This window comes from Schistocerca nitens, chromosome 2 (genome assembly GCF_023898315.1).
Source record: "Schistocerca nitens isolate TAMUIC-IGC-003100 chromosome 2, iqSchNite1.1, whole genome shotgun sequence".
Taxonomy (NCBI): domain Eukaryota; kingdom Metazoa; phylum Arthropoda; class Insecta; order Orthoptera; family Acrididae; genus Schistocerca; species Schistocerca nitens.
The window spans coordinates 988,528,782-988,554,788 of record NC_064615.1 but is presented as its reverse complement, the minus strand read 5'-3'; the positions used below and the strand labels follow the sequence as shown (position 1 = coordinate 988,554,788).

General features: G+C 39.9%; 1 protein-coding gene across 1 annotated transcript in view; it reads right to left on the bottom strand.

The window, feature by feature from the left end:
* The window catches only part of LOC126237314 (uncharacterized), a 158,230-nt gene that overhangs the window by 83,579 nt on the left and 48,644 nt on the right, over positions 1–26,007 (bottom strand). The window contains exon 3 of the mRNA XM_049947279.1: positions 18,782–18,962. Coding sequence (XP_049803236.1) covers positions 18,782–18,962 — 181 coding nt within the window. The remainder of the gene's footprint in view (positions 1–18,781; positions 18,963–26,007) is intronic.

Genomic DNA, 26,007 nt, shown 5'->3' with positions numbered 1-26,007 from the left:
TTTCCTGTAGGCAGTATCTATCTTACCCCTAGTGAGACAAGCCTCTACATCCTTACATTTGTCCTCTAGCCATCCCTGCTTAGCCATTTTGCTCTTCCTGTCGATCTCATTTTTGAGACGTTTGTATTCATTTTTGCCTGCTTCATTTACCGCATTTTTATATTTTCTCCTTTCATCAATTAAATTCAATATTTCTTCTGTTACCCAAGGATTTCTATTAGCCCTCGCCTTTTTACCTACTTGATCGTCTGCTGCCTTCACTACTTCATCTCTCAGAGCTACCCCTTCTTCTTCTACTGTGTTTCTTTCCCCCATTCCTGTCAATTGTTCCCTTATGCTCTCCCTGAAACTCTCTACAACCTCTGGTTCTTTCAGTTTATCCAGGTCCCATCTCCTTAGATTCCCACCTTTTTGCAGTTTGTTCAGTTTCAATCTGCAGTTCATAACCAATAGATTGTGGTTAGAATCCACATCTGCCCCTGGAAATGTCTTACAATTTAAAACCTGGTTCCTAAATCTCTGTCTTACCATTATATAATCTATCTGATACCTTTTAGTATCTCCAGGATTCTTCCAGGTATACAACCTTCTTTTATGATTCTTGAACCACGTGTTAGCTATGATTAAGTTATGCTCTGTGCAAAATTCTACAAGGCGGCTTCCTCTTTCATTTCTTCCCCCCAACCCATATTCACCTACTATGTTTCCTTCTCTCCCTTTTCCTACTGACGAATTCCAGTCACCCATGACTATTACATTTTCGTCTCCCTTCACTACCTGAATAATTTCTTTTATCTCGTCATACATTTCATCTATTTCTTCATCATCTGCAGAGCTAGTTGGCATATAAACTTGTACTACTGTAGTAGGCATGGGCTTTGTGTCTATCTTGGCCACAATAATGCGTTCACTATGCTGTTTGTAGTAGCTAACCCGCACTCCTATTTTTTTATTCATTATTAAACCTACTCCTGCATTACCCCTATTTGATTTTGTATTTATAACCCTGTAATCACCTGACCAAAAGTCTTGTTCCTCCTGCCACCGAACTTCACTAATTCCCACAATATTTAACTTTAACTTATCCATTTCCCTTTTTAAATTTTCTAACCTACCTGCCCGATTAAGGGATCTGACATTCCACGCTCCGATCCGTAGAACGCCAGTTTTCTTTCTCCTAATAACGACGTCCTCTTTAGTAGTCCCCGCCCGGATATCCGAATGGGGGACTATTTTACCTCCGGAATATTTTACCCAAGAGGACGCCATCATCATTTAATCATACAGTAAAGCTGCAGCTCTATTTCTCATGAGGTACTAAATTCAAATTCTGTATAATACACCTATATAAAAGCATCAAATGCATGTAGATTATTGACATCAACATGGATTGATAATTTGCTTCTTTTCTTGAGTATGAATTTTTTTTATATATGCCAACTGAATGATAATTAATCATATATCTGTTGCTTGTGAACTTATCTTTCCCTGCACCATGATAATCCTTGTCTCATACATTTCTCAAGAATTAAAAATCAAACTGTAACTATGTAAAGATTTCAATAGCTGTTTGGTTTTTTCTTTATTGCATCCCATCACAATCTTGGTGCAGTATATCATATTATCGAATCATTGTGGTTTATAGGTGTTTCTCCAATTTTTTCAAACATATTAGCTAATAGCAAACCATCAGTTATAAACATAAATTTTAAGTTCTCCAAGATTCTTTGTATAGAAATTTCTCATATACTTTTAGCAGGTTTCAATTCTTACCAGTTATATCATATTCATTCAGCTCAATGAAAAATTCACTGCAAGAATTATACTCCCATTTCTGAATATTGTGAAACGCCAGCTGCAAAAATTTTTTGGTGACAAGGAAAATTTGTGCTAGACTGGAACAGGATTTCCCACTCAACATGAGCAGTTACCTTAACTGCTTCAGATATCCGAGCACTCTTCCTGGACAGACACGAACTTCCACATGTCACCGTTTTGTCTACATGCTTCACTCACACAGATACTGTGAATCCCATACAGGGAAAGATCTGTAATTAAAGTCTTGGCCTTACTTTGAGACATGAAATACTATATTGCAACGGCTGTGTTGGACTTGATGAACTCTGCAATGTCCTTCAGTCAAGCATGCATGTGTGTGTGAGTATAGGAAAACGGTGACATACAGATGTCCAGGTCTCTCTGGGGAGCATGTTCAGATAGCTGAAGCAGTTAAGGCGACCACTATTGTAATGCCGAAAATGCAAGGTCGAGTTCTGATCCGGAACAAATGGTCATTGTCACCAGTAAATTATGCAACAACAGTCCGTCATATTCGCAAATGCACATATAAATCTTGTATTTAACAAAGATGACGATCGCAGCAGAACCCATACCTCCAAACATGCGTGCATGTATGTAGGACATTGCAGTGTAAATTGAACGAAGTAAGGCACTGCAGTATAATATTTCATGGGTAAAAATGAGGCCACGACTCTAAATCATTTGTCTCATTCTCCATGGATTTCAGAGCAGCTTTGAGGGTATAGGACGCAGACAAAATGTTGACACAAAATGTTTTTGTCTGTTCGGGGAGCGTGCTTATATAGTTGAAGTGGTTAAGAGAAACACTACTGTAAAGAAGGATATCCGGGTTTGATTGTGGTCTGGCACAGATTTTCGTTGTCAACAATAAATTTCGCAGCTGGAGTTCACTGTATTCGCAAATGAATATACAATTTTTGTATTTCATGCAACTGACGACTGCAGCAGTGCCTGTTCCCTCTGACATGCATTCATGCATGTAAGAAACACATTGCAGAGTACATCGAACCAACATGGCCACTGCAATATAGTATTTCGATCCTAATAAGAAGGCCATATCTTTAATTATATGTATCTCCCCGTATGGGATTCACAGCACCTGTGCAAGTATAGGATGTAAACAAATCAGTGTCATATAGAAGTCTAGGTCTGTCCTGGGAGTGTGCTCAGACAGCTGAAGCGGTTAAGGTGACCGCTCGTATAAAGTGGGAAATCCACTTTCAAGTCCAGGTCTACCACAAATCTTCATTGTCACCAATAATTTGTGCAGCTGGAGTTTCAAAATATTCGCAAATACGTATATAAGTCTTGTGTTTCATGTGGCTGATCATCACAGCAATGCATGCATATCTGAAGCACAGTGCAGAGTACCTCAAACCAACACAGGCACTGCAATATAGTAGTCTTTAATGGCAGAGATTCGTCACATGCTTGCATTTCTGCAGTTAAACCAAGGTATTCTTATATACTGGAAAATATGTTCTAATATTTTTCATTAGTTCTTCTGATGAATTTGACAGTTATTTGCCTAAAGATGAAGATATAAATGTTAAAGTGAGTATAAAACGTATCGTTTTATGGCATCAGCCTGTTTTTGATAAATTTATGTGTTTCACTTCAGTATTTGGTTTTTTTTTCACATCCAACTTTTCTCTTGCAAAATTTTGTGCACGACAACCAGATTGATTCTGAAAATGTAATGGAAGGATTCTTCAGTTTCGGATTCTAGTTATATCAGGGTGATGGCATTAAGTCTCCAATTAAATGAACATAATGATGTATTCTTTCTGTATAAATTGTAGCAGAGGGAAAAAGTTCTCTGACTTTTTGTACCTGTGTTTTTCCATGGAAGTTAAAGGTTTGATGTTAACATCTGTGAAGACAGCCATCCAGTTTCTTTCTTAATTTTTTTAAAAAATATTCATGTGCATTTTCTACTTTATACATAACATTTTCTCTATAATGAGCATTATGCACAAACTTGGCTGTTTAATATTAACTGAGTAAGATTCATTTGGTTTAATATATATCTAATACCATTATTTTATCATTGGTGACTCAGCCTGCATGATTCCTCACTGGAAATAACAGTAATTTTACATACCAGACTGTCTTAATAGATTATATCTGTTAACTGGCAGTTGCTCTGTCCATTTATTGAATCACCAAATTTGATTATTATTTAAACATTGACGGAACAATTGCTATGAATCACAGAAATGTGTCAATAAGAGCATGGACTTTTAAAAATACAAATTTGTAACTTGGAACCTAGTGGATCAAGCACTATTCAAGTCATAAATTTCATTCATACTCAGAAAACTATTCAAACTAGAAATTAATGAGAAATATTGAGACAGAGATACAACATTTTGTAAAAAAATCATGGTATTCCTGACAGTGAGAAAAACCAGATAAATTTGTTGGTAAATGTAATGATGAAATGTTGAATTAGTGAAAGAGGAAAACCAGTATTCATTGAACACAATGATTTGGAAACATGAATCATGTAAATTGTATATACGATACTGCATTTAGGAAATGTTAACACTGACCATCTGTAGTGGAAGTACAAAATAATCCTTGATATCCATTATAATGATTCGTTCAGAATAATGTGCTTGTGAAAGATGTCTCTGTATTCTTAGGTGAATGGCTAGAGAAAATTTGACAGTTCTGTATTACTTCTTTAAGAAAATGTATGTGTAACTGCAAAATACTCTTTTAGATTTTTTTGCAAAAAGTGACTATTGTAGCACAACAATTAAGGAATGACAAAATTTTTCATCCATGCATTGCATCCATTTGGACCACTATTAATTTCTTTTTGGAAATTTTATTTTCTGAAGGGTTATCATTCTAGATTTTAAGAAATAATAATTTGTGAAGACAATGACTTCTATTACAAAAATAAAAGAAGGGTACAACTGCGATATTTTTTAATGTGTGGCACTGAAAAAAAAGAGATTAATTGTATGTCAAACATTGCAGCCAGACTCTTTCTCAATAACTGAAATTCTCTAAGAACTCAATATATTTCAAATTATTTTATAAGATTAATAACGTTTCTTAATTATTTTAGGCACTGTCTGCAATTAAAATATCAAGTAAAATCATTATTTGATGTAACCATTCATATTGAACAGTATAGTTTCATTGAATACAAAATAAAATCCTTTAAATACATCCTCCCCACCATTTCCACTTCTATCAGCAATATTCAATGGCTTTTGGACATTACGTCAGATGTTGTGGAAAAACAAAAGTATTTCAACTAAGCAGTTGTATAACATCTTCAGCAGCGACTTTGCGTATCAGTAAAGGTAAGGTAATATATTCATATATGCCTGCTTCTTTGTTATAAACATGTCTGTACAAATTTTAGGGTTTTATATAACATATTATTTCGAAATTTTTCCATCAAATCTTCCAGTCAATCTCCCACAATTACTTCACTGTGGCCTACGTGTCTGATAACACATGTAACTGTCGGCATCACCCTATGCTTTTCTCCTTCGCTGATAAAAACGGCTACACACAGCACCCAGGTGACCTTTAAAAAAGCAGTGTCAACATCAACTGAGATTCAGTATTTCGGTTTAGTTGAGCGTGGAAACAAGCGTTGACTTCGAAAGACACCATCGGTTATAGAGGAACGAATCTGCCGAGACCACATCTAGTGGTGCCTGAAACAACGACACCTACGCTGGGCTGTAACAGTTTGCCAAATGCACATGCTCGTGTTTGCGGCTTACTGCGGGACTTCCCGCCCCAAGTACCGTAGGACTGTCTTCATTTCTCCAGCATGGACGATGGATATCAAAATCCCCTCCACCTTTCTCAGGGCACTAAAGCCTTTCTACCGAGCTAATATACGAGGGGGAGATGGAAAATAAGTTTCCCCTGTTGACTGTGGTCAGAGTTGTGTGTGAAAGGAAAAAAAAGAAAATGTCACATTAAAGATAAGACATGTGTGTATTTTTCTACATAATTTCCAAGTACACTGAGACATTTGTCATACCACTTTATAAGCTTCAAAAAGCTTTCCAGGAAAAAATCAGGGCAATGCATACGGAAGAAGCGTTGAACGGCTTGTTTGACATCAGCATTGCTGCCAAAACGCCTTCCGCCGAGAGTCTTCTTCAAAGCAGGAAACAGATGGAAGTCGCTTGGTGCGAGATCCCGACTGGAAGGCGGATGGTGTAGGCGCTCCCAACCAAGAGTTGCAATATGGTTTTGCGATGCCGTCGCCGTGTGTGGTCTCGCATTCTCATCCAACAGCAGAACGCCGGATAAGAGAAGGCCAGGCCGCTTTTCCCGAATCACCTCTTTCAATTTCGACAGAGTGGCACAGTACCGCGCAGCATTGATGGTTGCATCCTCCAGAAAGTCCAGCAGCAAAACTCCATTGGCGTCCCAGAAAACGGAGACTAGTACTTTACCTGCAGACGCAGTGCTTTTGAACTTCTTACGGACAGGTGATGACGGATGTTTCCATTCCATGGATGTGTAATGGTGGACCCACGTTTCATCCCGCGTCACAATCCGAAACAGAATGTCATTGCCAGAGTCATGGTAAGGCATGAGCTGTTCCAGACTGAACGCCATGCGTTATTCCATTTGTGTCGGGGTCATCTGGCGCGGCACCCATCGTGCTGACACCTTCCTGTATGAAAGAATGTCGTGGATGATTTTGTGAGCTCGTTCATGTCCGATTCCAAGTTCTACCGCTACTCCATCGATGGTGATACGCCGGTTCGCTTTAATCATGTCGTCCACCTTCTTGATATTTGCATCTGTGGTGGCCGTGAGCGTCCGTACAGGTCGCGGTATGTCCTGCACTTGCTGACGTCCATCACTGAATTGCTGGCACCATCTCCGCACCATTTGCCTTGACATCACACCTGACCCATACACTTCAACAAGGCGGTCATGAATTTCTGTGCCTGATACTCCACGTGCCCATTTATAGCGGATAACAGCTCTCACTTCCGCCTGTGATCCACGACTCCAAAACGCACCTTCTTTCCATAACTCCGGGAAAAGACTGAGCGGCTGGACTCCGCTTTGCGCAAGCACTGCGACAGCGCCATCTGCTTGATCGCGGTCCACCTCTACCCAGTGGTGTATCGGTGTCTTGCACGTGCGCCGTGTCGTCTTTCGCCCATATAACACAACTCTGTCCACAGTCGACAGGGGAAACTTATTTTCCAACTGCCCCTTGTATAAATCGTCTCGTTGCTACGACTTCCCACAGCCATGTCTAATGATACCGAAAATATCAAAGTGAAGACTGAGAAACACATACATACTTCTACTTAAGGGTAGTGGACAAGTTCTAAAATGTACAGAATTCTACCAAACCAGTAAAAGCAAGGTACAATTCAGTACTGAAGTTTGTCTCGAAATTCCTGGTACTCGTAGCTGAAGGTAACACACAACTGTATAGCCGAAGTGGTATTTAATTTCCACGACCACACGAACATCATCCCTGAGATCCGTTCAAACAGTGGAGCATTCAAACAGCAGTCGAGAATGCATCAGACAGTGTAAATGATAATAAGAAATGTAAATTGTGATGGCACATGTGTTTTCATTGGACTCTGCAATGTGTGGAGACCATAGAAGTCTTTCTTATTTTGTTCGATGTGATGTAATGCAGAAGGCAAAAAATTGATCCTTGACTATATCACATCCAACGGCAGTACGTTTCCAAGTTGACAAAACTAAACTGTGATTCTGGCTACAATGATTGGTATTCGTGGTACACAAATCACAGAATATTGCCAAACTTGCTTAAATTACCCAAGTAAATTTTACATAGTGGCAGGTGGAAAAGATTGTTGTTGTATAAATAGTGACGATCGTGACTGAAGACTCATCGAGGTGACTGGTTGCTGTGGAAGATCATCACTGGTCGGCTATTGAGAATCAAGAGATCACAATAGTTTGCGCAATGGCAGATCTCCACACTACTGAAATTCAGTTTTATTTCTTATGGGAAAAAGAATGGATAGAATTCAAGGTATGGTGACAGAATACCGTAATATTAGGACTGATGAGATTGTAGTGATTATAAACATGTTATAGTAACAGGTGCATAATATACTAAACCTCGTTCTGCATATGAGAAACTTGGGACCACATATGATGTGTGTCGGATTTGTTGACTCCAAGCAACAAATTTTCGAAGAGGGACGTTTCAGAAATTTATAAGGGTAGAACACAGCAACATCTGAAGCATTTACTGAGTGGCTAGGTGACATGTATATCCATAACTACAACCTACACACAAAACTGGGCGCGAAATGTTGGCAGCAGGTTCAGCTCTCACTTCGCCGTTCTCCGAGAAAATGGGCGGTGGGGTGGGGAAGGGTGGGGGGAAGTAGTGTAAGGTGAGTGTAGTGAGAATGCTTACTACTGCAGATAGACCGTTTTTAATGTAAGATGTTTTCCGTGCAGGAGGAAACGGTAGAGAGCATGTGAATCGGCAATTTAGATTGCGTTTTCCTACTTCGATGTGTCCGCATCGTGACACTGTGCGTGATTTACTTCGCAAATTCCACATAACAGATTCAGTTCATGATGTACCACGAACTGGTAGGTCCACAATTTTAACAGAACGGAAGCTTGACGACATTTCGGATATCATGTTGTGGAGTCCAACAAAATCAGTAAGGAGATTAACGCAAGCGGCTAAATTCACTCGTACCACAGCACATAAGGCTGTAACCAAAGAACTGGGGATGTATCCACATAAAATTACTGCTGTGCAGCAATTAAATTGTATGAAGCATGCGAAACGAATAGCGTATTGTGAATTGTTTCAGCGATTTGTTAACCGACATGGAGTTGGTGTTTCAGATCGAACGTTTTTCACTGATGAGTCTTGGTTACACCTAGCTGGCTACATTAATCCTCAAAATTCACGAATTTTGTCATCATAAAATTCAGGTGTTGTATGCAGAGAAAATCGGAACTTGTGTTGCCATAACGCGAGTGCGAATTACAGGGCCGACATTTTTCGATACTACCGTCATTTCCGACATCTATTATTCCTATACCATTCATCCATTTATTGTTCTGCTGAATGAAAATAAGATCAAACAATCATTTATCCAATAAGACAACGCTACTGCTCATATTGCACACCAGTGTATACGATTTGTAGATGAAATCTTTGGAAAGAGAGTAATTACGAAAGGCCTCTGGCACCGGCGCTCACCTGATCTGTCTCCGCCCGACTATCCAGTTTGGGGTGCTGTCAAAACATTTGTGTATCAAAATAATCCAAAGAAAATACACTCCTGGAAATGGAAAAAAGAACACATTGACACCGGTGTGTCAGACCCACCATACTTGCTCCGGACACTGCGAGAGGGCTGTACAAGCAATGATCACACGCACGGCACAGCGGACACACCAGGAACCGCGGTGTTGGCCGTCGAATGGCGCTAGCTGCGCAGCATTTGTGCACCGCCGCCGTCAGTGTCAGCCAGTTTGCCGTGGCATACGGAGCTCCATCGCAGTCTTTAACACTGGTAGCATGCCGCGACAGCGTGGACGTGAACCGTATGTGCAGTTGACGGACTTTGAGCGAGGGCGTATAGTGGGCATGCGGGAGGCCGGGTGGACGTACCGCCGAATTGCTCAACACGTGGGGCGTGAGGTCTCCACAGTACATCGATGTTGTCGCCAGTGGTCGGCGGAAGGTGCACGTGCCCGTCGACCTGGGACCGGACCGCAGCGACGCACGGATGCACGCCAAGACCGTAGGATCCTACGCAGTGCCGTAGGGGACCGCACCGCCACTTCCCAGCAAATTAGGGACACTGTTGCTCCTGGGGTATCGGCGAGGACCATTCGCAACCGTCTCCATGAAGCTGGGCTACGGTCCCGCACACCGTTAGGCCGTCTTCCGCTCACGCCCCAACATCGTGCAGCCCGCCTCCAGTGGTGTCGCGACAGGCGTGAATGGAGGGACGAATGGAGACGTGTCGTCTTCAGCGATGAGAGTCGCTTCTGCCTTGGTGCCAATGATGGTCGTATGCGTGTTTGGCGCCGTGCAGGTGAGCGCCACAATCAGGACTGCATACGACCGAGGCACACAGGGCCAACACCCGGCATCATGGTGTGGGGAGCGATCTCCTACACTGGCCGTACACCACTGGTGATCGTCGAGGGAACACTGAATAGTGCACGGTACATCCAAACCGTCATCGAACCCATCGTTCTACCATTCCTAGACCGGCAAGGGAACTTGCTGTTCCAACAGGACAGTGCACGTCCGCATGTATCCCGTGCCACCCAACGTGCTCTAGAAGGTGTAAGTCAACTACCCTGGCCAGCAAGATCTCCGGATCTGTCCCCCATTGAGCATGTTTGGGACTGGATGAAGCGTCGTCTCACGCGGTCTGCACGTCCAGCACGAACGCTGGTCCAACTGAGGCGCCAGGTGGAAATGGCATGGCAAGCCGTTCCACAGGACTACATCCAGCATCTCTACGATCGTCTCCATGGGAGAATAGCAGCCTGCATTGCTGCGAAAGGTGGATATACACTGTACTAGTGCCGACATTGTGCATGCTCTGTTGCCTGTGTCTATGTGCCTGTGGTTCTGTCAGTGTGATCATGTGATGTATCTGACCCCAGGAATGTGTCAATAAAGTTTCCCCTTCCTGGGACAATGAATTCACGGTGTTCTTATTTCAATTTCCAGGAGTGTAGATGAACTGGAGATAGCGGTAATTGATTATCTGCATTCGATTACACGTGAAACATTGGTAAAGCTGTTGTGAACGTGTTGAATTATGCCTTCAAGAAAGAGGAAAACATTTCCAGCACCTACTGTAATACTGGTGATTACAGTGTATTTAATTGTAATTAATGTAATATAATTAAGGTCATTGTTACGATTGTAATAATGTTGACTCCAATCCACCAACGTAAATGCAACCACTTACAGTGAATCTCGGACTCTAGGCCATACAGCGACATGAATGCGCTGCCAACTTTACGAGTCCCGCACGCCGAGACATGTGGAACTCGCCGTTGAGGTAAAACTTTGCGGATGCACTGTAAAATCGTAACAGAATGGTGATGAAAGTGAAGTTGCACGGGGAAATACAAAAACCCTTTGGTCGACCGGAAAATTGGTGGTATTTGTTTTTTAGAGACACGCAGGGTGTCATTGTTGTTGATAGTGATTAAATGGACAAAAATGGAGTTCTTAGTACGACACTTAATTCATCCGCTTCCATAGAGACTTGGAATGGACGTGACCAAGATCGGTGAAGAAAATGTGTCCTTACGCTAGGAAGATGCTTCTGTTCACACAACATCCGAAGGGCAGCAGATTTCAAAAAGATCAGGAGCGAACTACGCCAATCCAAACTTCCGACCACCTAAGGATAAAAAGGAAATCGGTATAAGACATTATGGAGATGAATGTTCTAAATCAGCTGCAATAAGATAATATGTTTTTTAATGACAGGCCAGTGTCGAGTTAGTGCCATTATCAAGTCGTCCTCTAAATAACATTAGTAAGATTATTTGTATAAAAACTGTGGCTGTTTTACATTTGCGCTGGTACTTACGTCTAGTTGGAAGTGACGACCGTATTGCACCTATATTAAAGTCTTTCTGTCATGTCTCGGTAAGTATAACAGCTCTTGCAGTGATCGAAACGTAAAAATACGTATTTGTCAGATGTTCTGACAATTCAGTTGTGACATTTCTTTACTATGATGCTATATGTTTACAAAGTATATACAGCTTACCAGAGATGACGTTAACTATCGTTGTTCTTATTTTCCTTTAAAATTTATCTATGGTCCGTGTGAGTTTTGTTTACCATTTGAGTATGTCTTTTCGTGTTCTATGTAATTAAAGTTTTCTTGATAGTATTTATGTTTAAAATCTGTGTGTTCAATTAGAACTTCTTGTTCGTGTTCTTTAAGTCTGGTGTTAAAATTTCGTCTGATCTGGCCAAGAGACATTGTTGCAATCGTCACTATATATACATATATGAACAGATTTAAAGAACACACTAGAAACAGTGATAGTAATCCATCAAGCTTCTGTTTACACCTGTAAGATCAACACCACAAAGCGAAGAAAGATGAAACTGCGCTAGAAATGTTACACAAAGTACCGAAAGGACTTACGATGAACGTTCTCGAAGAACTGGAAATTCATATTCATACAAGGAAACATCCACAAGACATTTTAAATGAACACACAGATTTTAAGCAAAAAACTTTGTTGACACAACAGAACAAGAAAAGACATAGTCAAATGATAAACAAAACTCACACGGATCATAGATAAAATTTAAAGGAAAATAAGAACAACGATGTTGTTGTTGTTGTTGTTGTTGTTGTTGTCTTCAGTCCTCAGACTGGTTTGATGCAGCTCTTCATGCTACTCTATCCTGTGCAAGCTTCTTCATCTCCCAGAACTTACTGCAACCTACATCCTTCTGAATCTGCTTAGTGTATTCATCTCTTGGTCTCCCTCTACAATTTTTACCGTCCACGCTGCCCTCCAATGCTAAATTTGTGAACCCTTGATGCCTCAGAACACGTCCTACCAACAGGTCCCTTCTTCTTGTCAAGTTGTTCCACAAACTCCTCTTCTCCCCAATTCTATTCAATACCTCCTCATTAGTTATGTGATCTACCCATCTAATCTTCAGCATTCTTCTGTAGCACCACATTTCGAAACCTTCTATTCTCTTCTTGTCCAAACCATTTATCGTCCATGTTTCACTTCCATACATGGCTACACTCCATACAAATACTTTAAGAAACGACTTCCTGACACTTAAATCTATACTCGATGTTAACAAATTTCTCTTCTTCAGAAACGCTTTCCTTGCCATTGCCAGTCTACATTTTATATCTTCTCTACTTCGACCATCATCAGTAATTTTGCTCCGCAAATAGCAAAACTCCTTTACTACTTTAAGTGTCTCATTTCCTAATCTAATTCCCTCAGCATCACCCGACTCATTTCGACTACATTCCATTATCCTCGTTTTGCTTTTGTTGATGTTCATCTTATATCCTCCTTTCAACACACTGTCCATTCCGTTCAACTGCTCTTCCAAGTCCTTCGCTGTCTCTGACAGAAATACAATGTCATCGGCGAACCTCAAAGTTTTTATTTCTTCTCCATGGACTTTAATACCTACTCCGAATTTTTCTTTTGTTTCCTTTACTGCTTGCTCAACATACAGATTGAATAACATTGGGGACAGGCTACAGCCCTGCCTCACTCCCTTCCCAACCACTGCTTCCCTTTCATGCCCCACGACTCTTATGACTGCCATCTGCTTTCTGTACAAATTGTAAATAGCCTTTCGCTCCCTGTATTTTACCCCTTCCACCTTCAGAATTTGAAAGAGAGTATTCCAGTCAACATTGTCAATAGCTTTCTCTAAGTCTACAAATGCTAGAAATGTAGGTTTGCCTTTCCTTAATCTTTCTTCTAAGATAAGTCGTATGGTCAGTATTGCCTCACGTGTTCCAACATTTCTCCGGAATACAAACTGATCGTCGCCGAGATCGGCTTCTACCAGTTTTTCCATTCGTCTGTAAAGAATTCGTGTTAGTATTTTGCAGCCGTGACTTATTAAACTGATAGTTCGGTAATTTCCACATATGTCAACACCTGCTTTCTTTGGGATTGGAATTATTATATTCTTCTTGAAGTCTGAGGGTATTTCGCCTGTCTCACACATATTGCTCACCAGATGGTAGAGTTTTGTCGGGACTGGCTCTCCCAAGCCAGTCAGTAGTTCCAGTGGAGTGTTGTATACTCCCAGGGCCTTGTTTCGACTCAGGTCTTTCAGTGCTCTGTCAAACTCTTCACGCAGTATCGTATCTCCCATTTTGTCTTCATCTACATCCTCTTCCATTTCCATAATATTGTCCTCAAGTACATCGCCCTTGTATAAGCCCTCTATATACTCCTTCCACCTTTCTGCCTTCCCTTCTTTGCTTAGAACTGGGTTTCCATCTGAGCTCTTGATGTTCATACAAGTGGTTCTCTTCTCTCCAAAGGTCTCTTTAATTTTCCTGTAGGCAGTATCTATCATACCCCTAGTGAGATAAGCCTCTACATCCTTACAATTGTCCTCTAGCCATCCCTGCTTAGCTATTTTGCACTTCCTGTCGATCTCATATTTGAGACGTTTGTATTCATTTTTGCCTGCTTCATTTACTGCATTTTTATATTTTCTCCTTTCATCAATTTAATTCAATATTTCTTCTGTTACCCAAGGATTTCTACGAGCCCTCGTCTTTTTACCTACTTGATCCTCTGCTGCCTTCACTACTTCATCCCTCAGAGCTACCCATTCTTCTTCTACTGTATTTCTTTCCCCCTTTCCTGTCATTTGTTCCTTTATGCTCTCCCCGAAACTCTGCACAACCTCTGGTTTAGTCAGTTTATCCAGGTCTCATCTCCTTAAATTCCCACCTTTTTGCAGTTTCTTTAGTTTTAATCTACAGTTCATAACCAATAGATTGTGGTCAGAGTCCACATCTGCCCCTGGAAATGTCTTACGATTTAAAACCTGGTTCCTAAATCTCTGTCTTACCATTATATAATCTATCTGATACCTATTAGTATCTCCAGGATTCTTCCATGTATACAACCTTCTTGAACCAAGTGTTAGCTATGATTAAGTTATGCTCTGCGCAAAATTCTACCAGACAGCTTCCTCTTTCATTTCTCTCCCCCAATCCATATTCACCCACTATGTTTCCTTCTCTTCCTTTTCCTACTCTCGAATTCCAGTCACCCATGACTATTAAATTTTCGTCTCCCTTCACTACCTGAATAATTTCTTTTATCTCATCATACATTTCATCAATTTCTTCATCATCTGCAGAGCTAGTTGGCATATAAACTTGTACTACTGTAATAGGCATGTGTTTCGTGTCTATCTTGGCCAAAATAATGGGTTCACTGTACTGTTGGCAGTAGCTTACCTGCACTCCTATTTTTTTATTCCTTATTAAACCTACTTCTGCATTACCCCTATATGATTTTGTATTTATAACCCTGTAATCACCTGACCAAAAGTCTTGTTCCTCCTGCCACCGAACTTCACTAATTCCCACTATATCTAACTTCAACCTATCCATTTCCCTTTTTAAATTTTTTATCCTATCTGCCCGATTTAGGGATCTGACATTCCACGCTCCGATCCGTAGAACGCCAGTTTTCTTTTTCCTGATAACGACGTCTTTTTGAGTAGTCCCCGCCAGGATATCCAAATGGGGGACTATTTTACCTCCGGAATATTTTACCCAAGAGGACGCCATCGTAATTTAACCATACAGTAAAGCTGCATGCCCTCGGGAAAAATTACGGCTGTAGTTTCCCCTTGCTTTCAGACGTTCGCAGTACCAGCACAGCAAGGCGTTTTGGTTAGTGTTGCAAGGCCAGGTCAGTCAATCATCCAGACTGTTGCCCCTGCAACTACTGAAAAGGCTGCTGCCCCTCTTCAGGAACCACACGTTTTTCTGGCCTCTCAACAGAAACCCCTCCGTTGTGGTTGCACTTACAGTACGACCATCTGTATCGCTGAGGCACGCAAGCCTCCCCACCAACGGCAAGGTCCATGGTTCATGGGGGTAGAAGAACAACGATAGGTAACATCATCTCTGGTAAGCTGTAGATACTTTGCAAACATGTAGCGTTATAGTAGAGAACTGTCAGAACTGAAGTGTCAAAACAATCTGACGAAAACGTACTTTTACGTTTCGATCACTACAAGAACAATTATACTTACCGAGACTTGAGAGTAAGACTATAGATGCAGTATGGTCGTCACTTCCAACTAGACGTAAGTACGAGCGCAAATGTAAACGTAAAACAGTCACAATTTTATATATACTAAGATGGTATCTGTTCTTTCGGACATGTCCGAAAGAACAGATACCATCTTAGTATATATATAGTTAAGGCTCACCGGCCGTAGTGCGGGACAATATGTTGAGAATGTGGGTTTCGCGGGAGGCGTGCCAGAGATAAATCCCTGTAGTCGCGCTATCCTCTGTGTCCTCGGCGGCTCAGATGGATAGAGCGTCTGCCATGTAAGCAGGAGATCCCAGATTTGAGTCCCGGTCAGGGCACACATTTTCATCTGTCCCCGTTGACGTATGTCAACGCCTGTAAGCAGCTAAGGGTGTTCATTTCATTGTAATTTAGTCACAATTTTTACACAGACAATCTTACTAATGTTACTTCACAGGTCACTTGATAATGGCAATAAGCCTGAACAGGCCTGTCATGTAAAATTTTAAAAAACATGTTATCTTATTGCTGCTGATTTGAACTATTCATTTCCATCGTAGGAAGGGGGAATTTTTATAGGAAATTTGTACCTAAATTTGCCCAGCTGGTCGCCCCCTTGAATCAGTTACGTAATAAATTGCGAGCGTTTCACTGGCCTGAAAGCCGACAGGCAGCCTCTGACGCGTTGAAATCCGTCGTAAATGACGTTCCTTTCCAGGCCATGTCAGCTTTCTGTCACGCATTCATAGTCCAGACCCATGCCTCTAATTCAGGCGTCGTGGCAGTTTTGCTGCAAGAACAAGGCGGTGAAAAACGGCCTGTGTCGTATGCCTCCAGATCTATGTCTCCTGCCGCGGTAAAATATTCGGTCTATGAATTAGAGGCATTAGCAGTCCCTTTTGTGCTAAAAAATTTCAAATTGTGTCTTGAGAATCGGGAGTTTTTCCCTTAAAAACGATAATCAGGCTTTTAGCTAGGTCCTTGCTCGACCACATCAAACAGGTCACATTGACGTTGCGACATCCGTATTTCAGCATTCCATTTCTTCGTCAAACATGCAAGAGGCTCCTACAGTCCGGTAGCCGGTGCTCTAAGCCGTATGTTCGCAGAGGTAACATCGAACAGATCGAGGGCAGGGCTTGGGTTTGCACCGTATTAGCAGACGAGAAAAAGCCCTAGTCTTCAGGAGATGAAATAGAGAGTAGTCGTTGGGCAGGAAGGCCTGCTTCCGAGCTGCAAAAAAGGTTATTGTGTTATCTTACTCGTGGTGTTAACAGGTTGAAAATCTGTCTCTGTGTTTACAGGAGTCCCTGTGTCGCGACGTCACGAAGGGGTGGGGGGGGGGGGGGAGGGGGACATACAAGAATACAAGACAATTCAGAAACTTGAGGAAGATATGACTTGCCCATGCCTTGTTGGCTTGCCAAGCGAAATTGCAGCACACGCAACGGTTTTATTCACTCCACATTCATTTAGAGTCAAATTTGATGATGAAATGGTTAACCAGTTAAAGGAAAGAGCAGTAAGCCCCAGCTATAATGACTTGAGGAAAATGAATATTGCAAATTATGTGCATCGGACCAAATTCAGGATACAGTCAGACTAAGCCTTAGTAGCAAAAGTGCAAAATAATTCTCTATATCCCCCTAAAATTAACTTACGTTGATGGAGTAAAGTCATGTAGCGTTATACAGGATCAATACATGCTTTCAACATGATTTTTATTCCAGTATATACAGATTTGCGCAAAGTTATCCATTAATGCAGGGTTTGTTTGTTCTCTTAGTTGATTAAGTACATAAATGCTTACAGTCATGCATTATTCCTCCAAGAAAAAGTGCTTTGGAAAGGCATTTTTTTTTCAAAAAGTGGCTGTTGTAGCACTATGGTCAAAATTTTCATTATGCCCAGTTGAACCATTATTAATATTGTTCAGATACTGTTTACTTCCCGGAAGATAATCATACGAAACTTAAATAACTAAAAACTTATAAAGAAAGTACTCGTATTACTTCTATTATAATTATAAAAGAAAATATCTTGTTTAAGAGCGACTCTTTGAAAGTGAGACACTCAAAGAAATGAGACTGGTTGTAAGTCAAAAGTAGCAGCCAGACTGTTTCTCTATAACTGAAGTTCTGTGAACATTTTTGCCTTCCATTGCTGCCATAAATCAACTATGCTCTGGGTTTCAAGTGATGAAGTGCTACCAACAGTATTCATAATTCAATCATTTAATATACAATATACTTCAAATTACTGTTTGGAAATTAGTAATACTTTTGTTAATTACTTTAAGCACTTTCTCTGAATTAAAATACTAAATAATATTAATTGTTGATGTAAACATTCATATTAAACTGTACAGAATCGTTTTTACAGAAACATGATTACAGGTACGCAATATACCTAAGTACGTTGCATGAAAAAGCTGGGATCATGAAGAAGAGCGCCGCATTTGTTGACTAAGTGAGAAATTTTCGAATAGAGACATTTCTGAATTTCGTATGGAAAGAGCTTAGCATAATTTGAGGGATTTCATCAATGGCTACACGAAATTTGTATTCACATCTGCAGGCTACTCTGTAATTAAAATAGAATGGGTATGAAGGAAGTTACTCAAGAAAATATGAAAACCTTATTGTCAAAGGGAAAAATGGTGGCATTTGTTTTTAGAGACAAGCTGCTTGTGACTAAATCGACAAAAGTATAATTCTTATTACGAGACATTACTAGTCTGCGTCCACAGAGTGTTGTAACTGGCGTGAGCAAAGTTAGCAAAGAAAAAAAAATCTGTTACACTAGGAAAATGTGGCTGTTCACACAAGAGGCACAGTGATGCGAAATGCACAAGCACTAGTTCACCGTGGTCTAGTAGCCACCCTGTCTGCAATTTAGACATACGTGGTTTTAATTGTATCTTAATCATAATAATTGCTTGGGGTTGAGGGAAGGGAGGGGTTACCTGTGCTGGGAACAATTACTATGAAGGGATAGGAATAAACGTGACGGATTAATAAATATTAAAATTTCACTGAATGTAATCAGCTGAGTTGAGATGACATCAGACAGTAAAAGAAATGTATGTTTTTGTAAAATAATAATTAATATTATTTGCCAAACTGATCATTCCAGCGTCATACGAACTTACCGATGACAGAGAGATATACCGAGTGTTCCTCGGTCGGTATGCCAGGGACAGAGCAGACATAGACGCCGGTGTCATTGAACTGCACGAAGAATATCTGCAGAATCCTCTCACCAGTTTCTAGGTTACTTGCATTGAAGAAACGCCTGTTGGTGGTGTCGTAGCTTCCATGCCTCCATTCCACCTGTTGACAAGATTCATACAGCCACATCCATTAAATAGTGTTGTTTAATGGAGTAGTTGATATTAGTGTAGAATGACCGTTATTAGAGACTGACACAATCAAAGTTGTACATGTCCCAATGTAACTTAACAATGAGCAGCAAATCGCCAAGACAAGCAGCGTGTAGCTGGAAAACACAAAACATATGAAGCTATTTACGAAGCCTATAAGATTACATACGGAGTGCATGTGCCAGAAGTGGATCTGTTCCGTCATCTGTCAGACAGTGAGAGTAAAACTACCTGAGCACTTGGGTCTATCAAACTAGCTAATGGCTGAATTGCGGTGTCACATGCTTGGGGACTCTAGCCGAAGAAGGTGGGGGCTAGGCTACTGTGATTTTATTATGAGCATGTACTGTGGATACCAACATACGTACAGACATACACTGCACCTCACAGCGAGCTCGATGCACTGATCAATGCAATACCAAGTTTAAAGGGGTCGCATAAAATCATCAAAGATACGTAAACTGAATTAAAACATAATGGACAAATCATTATAAATTAATTTCAGTTTGACAAAACCTGGCACAGCAGTGATTAACATGACAGCTTAAGGAGCTCATCAAGACACGTCTGGAGATACATACATACATAAACACGTTTGTTAGCATTGTATAACTCAAGTGACTTATCACTACAATAATTCATTTTCTTGATTTTGAAACTGATCCCAATTAAAGCAGGCGGCATCCTTTTACTTTGGGACTTACGTTATAGTGGCGTTGTGGCATTCCCACTTGCCATTCCATTATCCTCTACTCATTGTTCACGTGTTCGAATCCACAGCTGGCGGTGAAGAAAGCCGACAGGGACATTGAGACAACTTTAGAAGATACCAGATAATCAGACGTTTGCCTGCTGAGCTAGGAAAGTGTAACGTTCCCTGGCAAACTCACACTATTAATAAACTAAAATTTAATTGTACCATATACGCCGCTATAAAGCAATTTGTAAATACTGTAATTATTTAACAAAAAATATTATTGAATTTTATGTAAAGGACATTCATTATTATTATAATATTTTCTGTAGTAATATTCTTTCTGTATTTAGGATGGTAATATTTCTATATTCATAATATAATTGCGAAATATGTCAATATCTGCGATAACAAAATGTAAAATTCAGCCACAGACGAAAATAATGTTATATGATTACAAAGAGATGTTAATAGTCAGCAGTAGTATAAAAGCACCACGTACTGAGTATTCTTTGGTCATCCTCTTTTAGAGCTGAAAGCGATAGGAAGCTCTGACGAAGCGTTTTATGAATGGGTAGACGTCTTTTGTCTGTAGCTAGATTTAGCCGCCATTAGAGGAGAAATTACAAACTAATGTGAGTTGAATATTTGTTGTGGTTTAAATATATTATAATTTATCAAAAGTGTGTATTATTAATGTAAATTAGCTTGCCCATGTCATCTATAATATTTCTTTAAAGAATTTTCAGCATTTTTAGCGGTGTTGCTGGGCTGTGCCGCGACCGAACGATTTGCAGCGGCGGCACATTTAAAAAATTGTTCCGCTAAGAAAAATTAACCAAACCCGTAAATCGGGAACAGATAAAAATTAGCAGTGAATTAAGAAAATGTTCTTCTTTTACAGCGATCCTGAGACTTACGGATTTTAAATTAGTTCACATTTGTGCATTCATAGGCGGATAGTTAATGTTGAAATTTAACAATTTTGGTTCTTTCAAATAACTTAAATGTATAGGGATGTGTGTTTTATCAGTGATAATTAAACGTCGGCTTGGCAATATTTAACCGTTTTCTGCTAATAGAGACAGTCTTGTGTTCCATAGCTAACGCCGGGAAAGAATGCAGTAAGTATTTTTTTAAAAAAAAACACTGCATTTAGAAAATGTGTGCCAAGGCCGAATTATGTAAAGGATTTAATTCTCAACTAAATATTCTTTATTATTATTCTGGATTTACAATGTGAGTACATTTTTCCAGCACCTATTCTAGATTACAGTAAGTCACTAATTATTGTTCTCCACTCTTCTCTATTTGTTCATAAATCTTCAGGAATGTTGTTCTTCCTCATTGCTGACTGAACTCCCTGTATCCATGTATCAGGTGGTCGTCCCCTTTTTCTTCTTCCAATTGGTACCCAGTCGATTATGCATTTTGGTAGCCTTTCCTGTTCCATTCGTCTGATGTGTCCATACCATTTAAGTTGTTTGTGCTCGATGAAATCAATAATTGAATTTTTACATTTCATCTTGTCTCTGATTACTTCATTTCTTATTCTTTCTCGTCTTGATATTCTTGCTGAACGTCTCCAGAAATCCATTTCTGTGGCTAATAATTTTGATTTCAGTTGCCATTTTGTTGTCCACACTTCTGAACCATATGTAATAATGCTCCTAAATATTGTTTTAAAAATCCTTATTTTGTTATCAGTTGTTATGTGTTTGTCCCAGAGAATTCTATTCAATAAAGAGATTGTCGTCTTTCCAGAATTTATTCTTGATCTAATTTCTTCGTCCTGTTTCCCATCATTTGTAATTTTCACACCTAAATATTTATATTCCTCAGTAGCTGTTATTGTTCCCATCCCTTCTTCTAATATTAAGTCTCCATTCACTCCACCAATTACCATGTACTTTGTTTTATTCATGTTTACATTTAGACCTGATTTTTTATATTCTTGAATCAATTTTCTGGTCATATACTCTATGTCCTCATAGTCTTGGGCTATAATCAGTTGGTCATCTGCAAATTGTAACGAGTATATTGTTCTATCATTTATTGGTATTCCCATAGCGTGACATTTTTTCTTCCAATTCTGTAAAGTTACTTCTGTATATATTTTATACAATGTCAGTGAGATGCTACATCCTTGACGTAATACTTTTGTGACTTGGAATCCATGTGATAGATATTTAGCAATTTTTATTTTTGAAATAGAATTTTTGTTGTCTCTAAATATTCTTAATCAGTTAATATGAGTTCACGTAATTTTAAATGTACTTAGTTCCATGTAAATGAATTTTTTATTACCACACGTAAATGAGAGGTTCTACAACAAAGTTCGTTCGTACGTACAGAAAGAAAGAAAGGCAAATTAACTAAAAGCAAAAAATTTAAAAAAGGTAACTGATTATTTACTTTTATTCTTTAATGAAATTCCATTTAAAAAGGCAAATTTCATTAAATTGGCGCCCAACGTGGGGCCCGAATATGCAGTGGCCACAAAATACCCATGAGATAACTAGGGAATTATTGTAGTCGAACTTTGTTGGAGAACAACCAATAATTGTTTTTCATGTATTGTATGTATTGCCTAACCAATATTGTGTGGTAATACCTGTATATGATTTTTTGCATGAGAACACTATATACCCAGAGGCAAGCTGAAGAAGAGAGCTCATTATATCGAAAAATTAATTACCTACCACAATACCAGGGGGCAGCTGCACCCAAGATAGATCACCAAAAGGTAAAGCTACAGTGTAGTTGTCCTGTGGGTAGTAAAGTAGCCTCAGTGCAGTGTTCTCGGATCATTAGTGGTGTGCTTGTTGTTAGTGTTTTTTTTTAAATAACAGGACATTTGAGTAGTTAGTCATTGTAGTATATAATAAGTGTGTTTCAACAAATGACCATTTCTTGTGTGATTATGTCAGTGAAACCTGAGTGTTAGGATATTTAGTTCAGATTTTGTTTCTTTTGTTGACTATGGTTAGATTGCGTAGTCAGAAAGATATCAACATGGATAATGAACAACAGTTAGCAAGTAGTGATACCGAGTTAGAAAGTGGGGCACAAAGTAATGTTAGTAGCGTAATTCAGGAAGTACCATGTGAGAATCTGGGGGCAGAAGGGCAAGAAATGTTGCCACTGCCAGCCAGTGATTCAGTTGATAGTAGAAATATTGTGCCACCCACAAGCACTAGACACGGACCAGAGAGTGGTGAGGTGTCAGAAGTGCAATCATTAACACGTTCGCTGCGGTCGCCAGTGCGAGCCGCTAACGCGCGAGGCGGACGCTTGTAAGCGCACGTGCGCTGAGAGCTGAAATCATAGCCCTGCGAAACCTGTAAGTTTGTGGCGAATAAACTAGATGCCGCCAGCTGATTCGTTTGGAGTTCGTACGCTGGCTACCAGAGGCGCAGCGTTCCACTCAGTCAAAACAGTTCGGGGCTAGCTGCCAGGAGCGCTGCAATCACTTCTCTTTGCAGCCGCACGGCCTTCTATGATTTTTATTTCGAGGAAATAACTTTACATAGTTACCGACTTAGCTCGCCACTGTATCTTTTCATAATTCTTATGGATGAATAAAACTTTGTTCTGCAAGGGAAGTCAGCAGTTTCAAGTTATAATAAGATACTGCTGGAATTTATATTTCGTAATCCATACCTGGCTGAATACAAATTATGAACACGCCTAAATTTTGATCGCAAGACTAATGTCTAGTTTTGCGACAAATTCATGTTGTGCACGAACGTAATATTGGCAACGAATATAACGTCTGCGGAAGAGGTGCTAGATATAGAAATACAAGTACACTTTAGCTGCATGCCGATCATGTGATAAATGCTGCCTGCTGTCTGTCGCTTATAAGCGTTACATGCATTTATTGCAAACAATTCTAACAAAGCCCCTTATTTATTTATTGTATTGCTAACTGGACAGAAAATGCAATTCACACAAGTGACAAATCCACTCCATTGAAAAAGAATTAGTCGGAAAACACCAAAAGATTTATAAAACGAAGAAAAAGAAACAGGACTCGTCTGCAATGTGGTGCTATGGAAACCCAATCACAAATATATACATATTATAAAAATGACTGTATGTGTATGTATGTATGTTCCACATCTCCTCCTACTGGACCGATTTCAACGAAACTTGGTACACATATTCCTATTATCGGAAAACTATCACTGTAGGGGTAAGAACCACATACGACACATACGTCAGGAGATATGACGTCATGAACAATGTAATTCGTCAAAAACGGCCGCATCATGTGACGATATTCCACATCTGCTCCTAAACTAGTACACCGATTTCAATCAAATTTGGTACAAATCTTCTCTAAGGTAATGAATCATTTGCTATGGTAGCAAAAACTACTTACGATATATAGTTCAGGAGATATGACGTCATAAACAATTCTGTTCTTGAATAATCGCAACATCAGGTTTGTGATTTCTATTTATTATGTCATTACTACTAAAGCTATTCGCGACGAATTTTGCAGAGGATATGCATATATACCACTAAATGTAGCTTTGAAATTATATCATAGTATGACACGTAGTACAGGAGATATGACGTCAAAGCTATGAAACGCACGAAAATCCGTCCCACTATGCATGTGGTTGTAATGTATTACGTCTGTAATACCAACTCCATTCGCAACTCATTTTGCAGTTTCCTAATATTCTTCCCGGGGAACATGGAAAATTATATTCTTGTGGGACACATAGTACAGGAAATATTATGTCATGAAGATTGACCTGTGTGAAAACGGAACTGAGATGAATGGAAAATAGATAGCGATAGAACAGGAGGCGATGGACAGAGAGAGAAGAAGCAGATGGACTAAAATAAGACAGGAATGAATACACACCCGGGCAACGCCGGGCACTGCAGCTAGTAACAAATACGTTTTCAAGGTGTAGAGGTGATGTTTTTATAGCAAACCACAAATAAGTCCACATACGGTACTGTACAGAAACATCATATTCTGAGCAACCAATGTAACTATATTTACATGGCTATCAAATAAAGCAAACACTTTACAAATCAAACACAAACAGATCTTCCTCTGTAGATACGACGTCCCATTACATTATGGATGTGTAATTGTGCAGCAGTTCAAACAGAATCCAGGTTGGTTTGGACACGTTATACACACGTATGGTGTATCCGTACGCTTGCCCCGTGCCGCGCACGTTTTACATCGCTTCCGCATAACTTGCTTCGTCCCTTCCGTTGCGTCCCGCTTTTGCACAACATGTGTGTCTTTACATTTGTTACGCACACCTTTTGTAACGTCCATTGGTGGAAGTAGTCCCTTTATTATTTGTATTCTATAATCATACAAAGTCATATTATGCCCTGAGTATTTATTATATAGGTAATGTGCATTGAACATTAGCATGTCAACTACATGGAAGAATAGTTTCTTTGGCCAGCGGATTGTCTTTCGTTCACATAAATAATAAGACAACATCTGGTCCTGCCTATCGGTCCCAGACATACAACTATTATATCTGATAATTGGCAGTGGTTTCGCGACTATTTGCTGGCGTGCATTCTGCACACGTTCCATTGTATTGGGGTATTCTGTGGAAATATAGGAGACCTCTCGTCTATCCTTCCATTTGCCGATCATTACCCCGTCCGAATATCGTGCTATGGTGTCCCCTTTCCCCAGCTTGGCGCATACCACGTCTTTAGGGGTATTTTTCCTATTTACCCTTAGTGTCCCGGTGCAATGTGTTTTTGCATTCAACAGGGTTTTAGCTAAGGCAAAGCTGTTGTAAAAATTGTCCATGTAAATGTGATGGCCAACATTCACCTTCTCTTCTAACAAATGCAATACTATCTTTTCAGCATGCCCTTTTCCCCCCATATCACCACGCATCCCCGTGTACACAGCGCATTTATTGATGAAGCCGTCTGGGTTATTTAGCATGTACAATTTGATGCCATACTTATTTCTTTTGTTTTTTATGTATTGTCTAAATGACAATCGTCCCCTCCAAAGAATCATTGATTCATCTAAAGAGAGATCCCTACCTGGATAATACACATTACACATTTTGTTGTTGAAATAATTCAATATAGGGCGTATCTTATACAGTCGATCATTTGGTTTCGGTTCTCCTGACTCTGGATTTTTTGCAAAATGCAATGCGCGTAAGATCAGCAAATATCTGTCTCTGCTCATACTCATCGTTATTCCTTTATTTTCGAACAGCGGATCCCTCTTCCAGTAGTCTTGTAGTCGGGCACATTTGACATTACCCATATGTAATGAAAT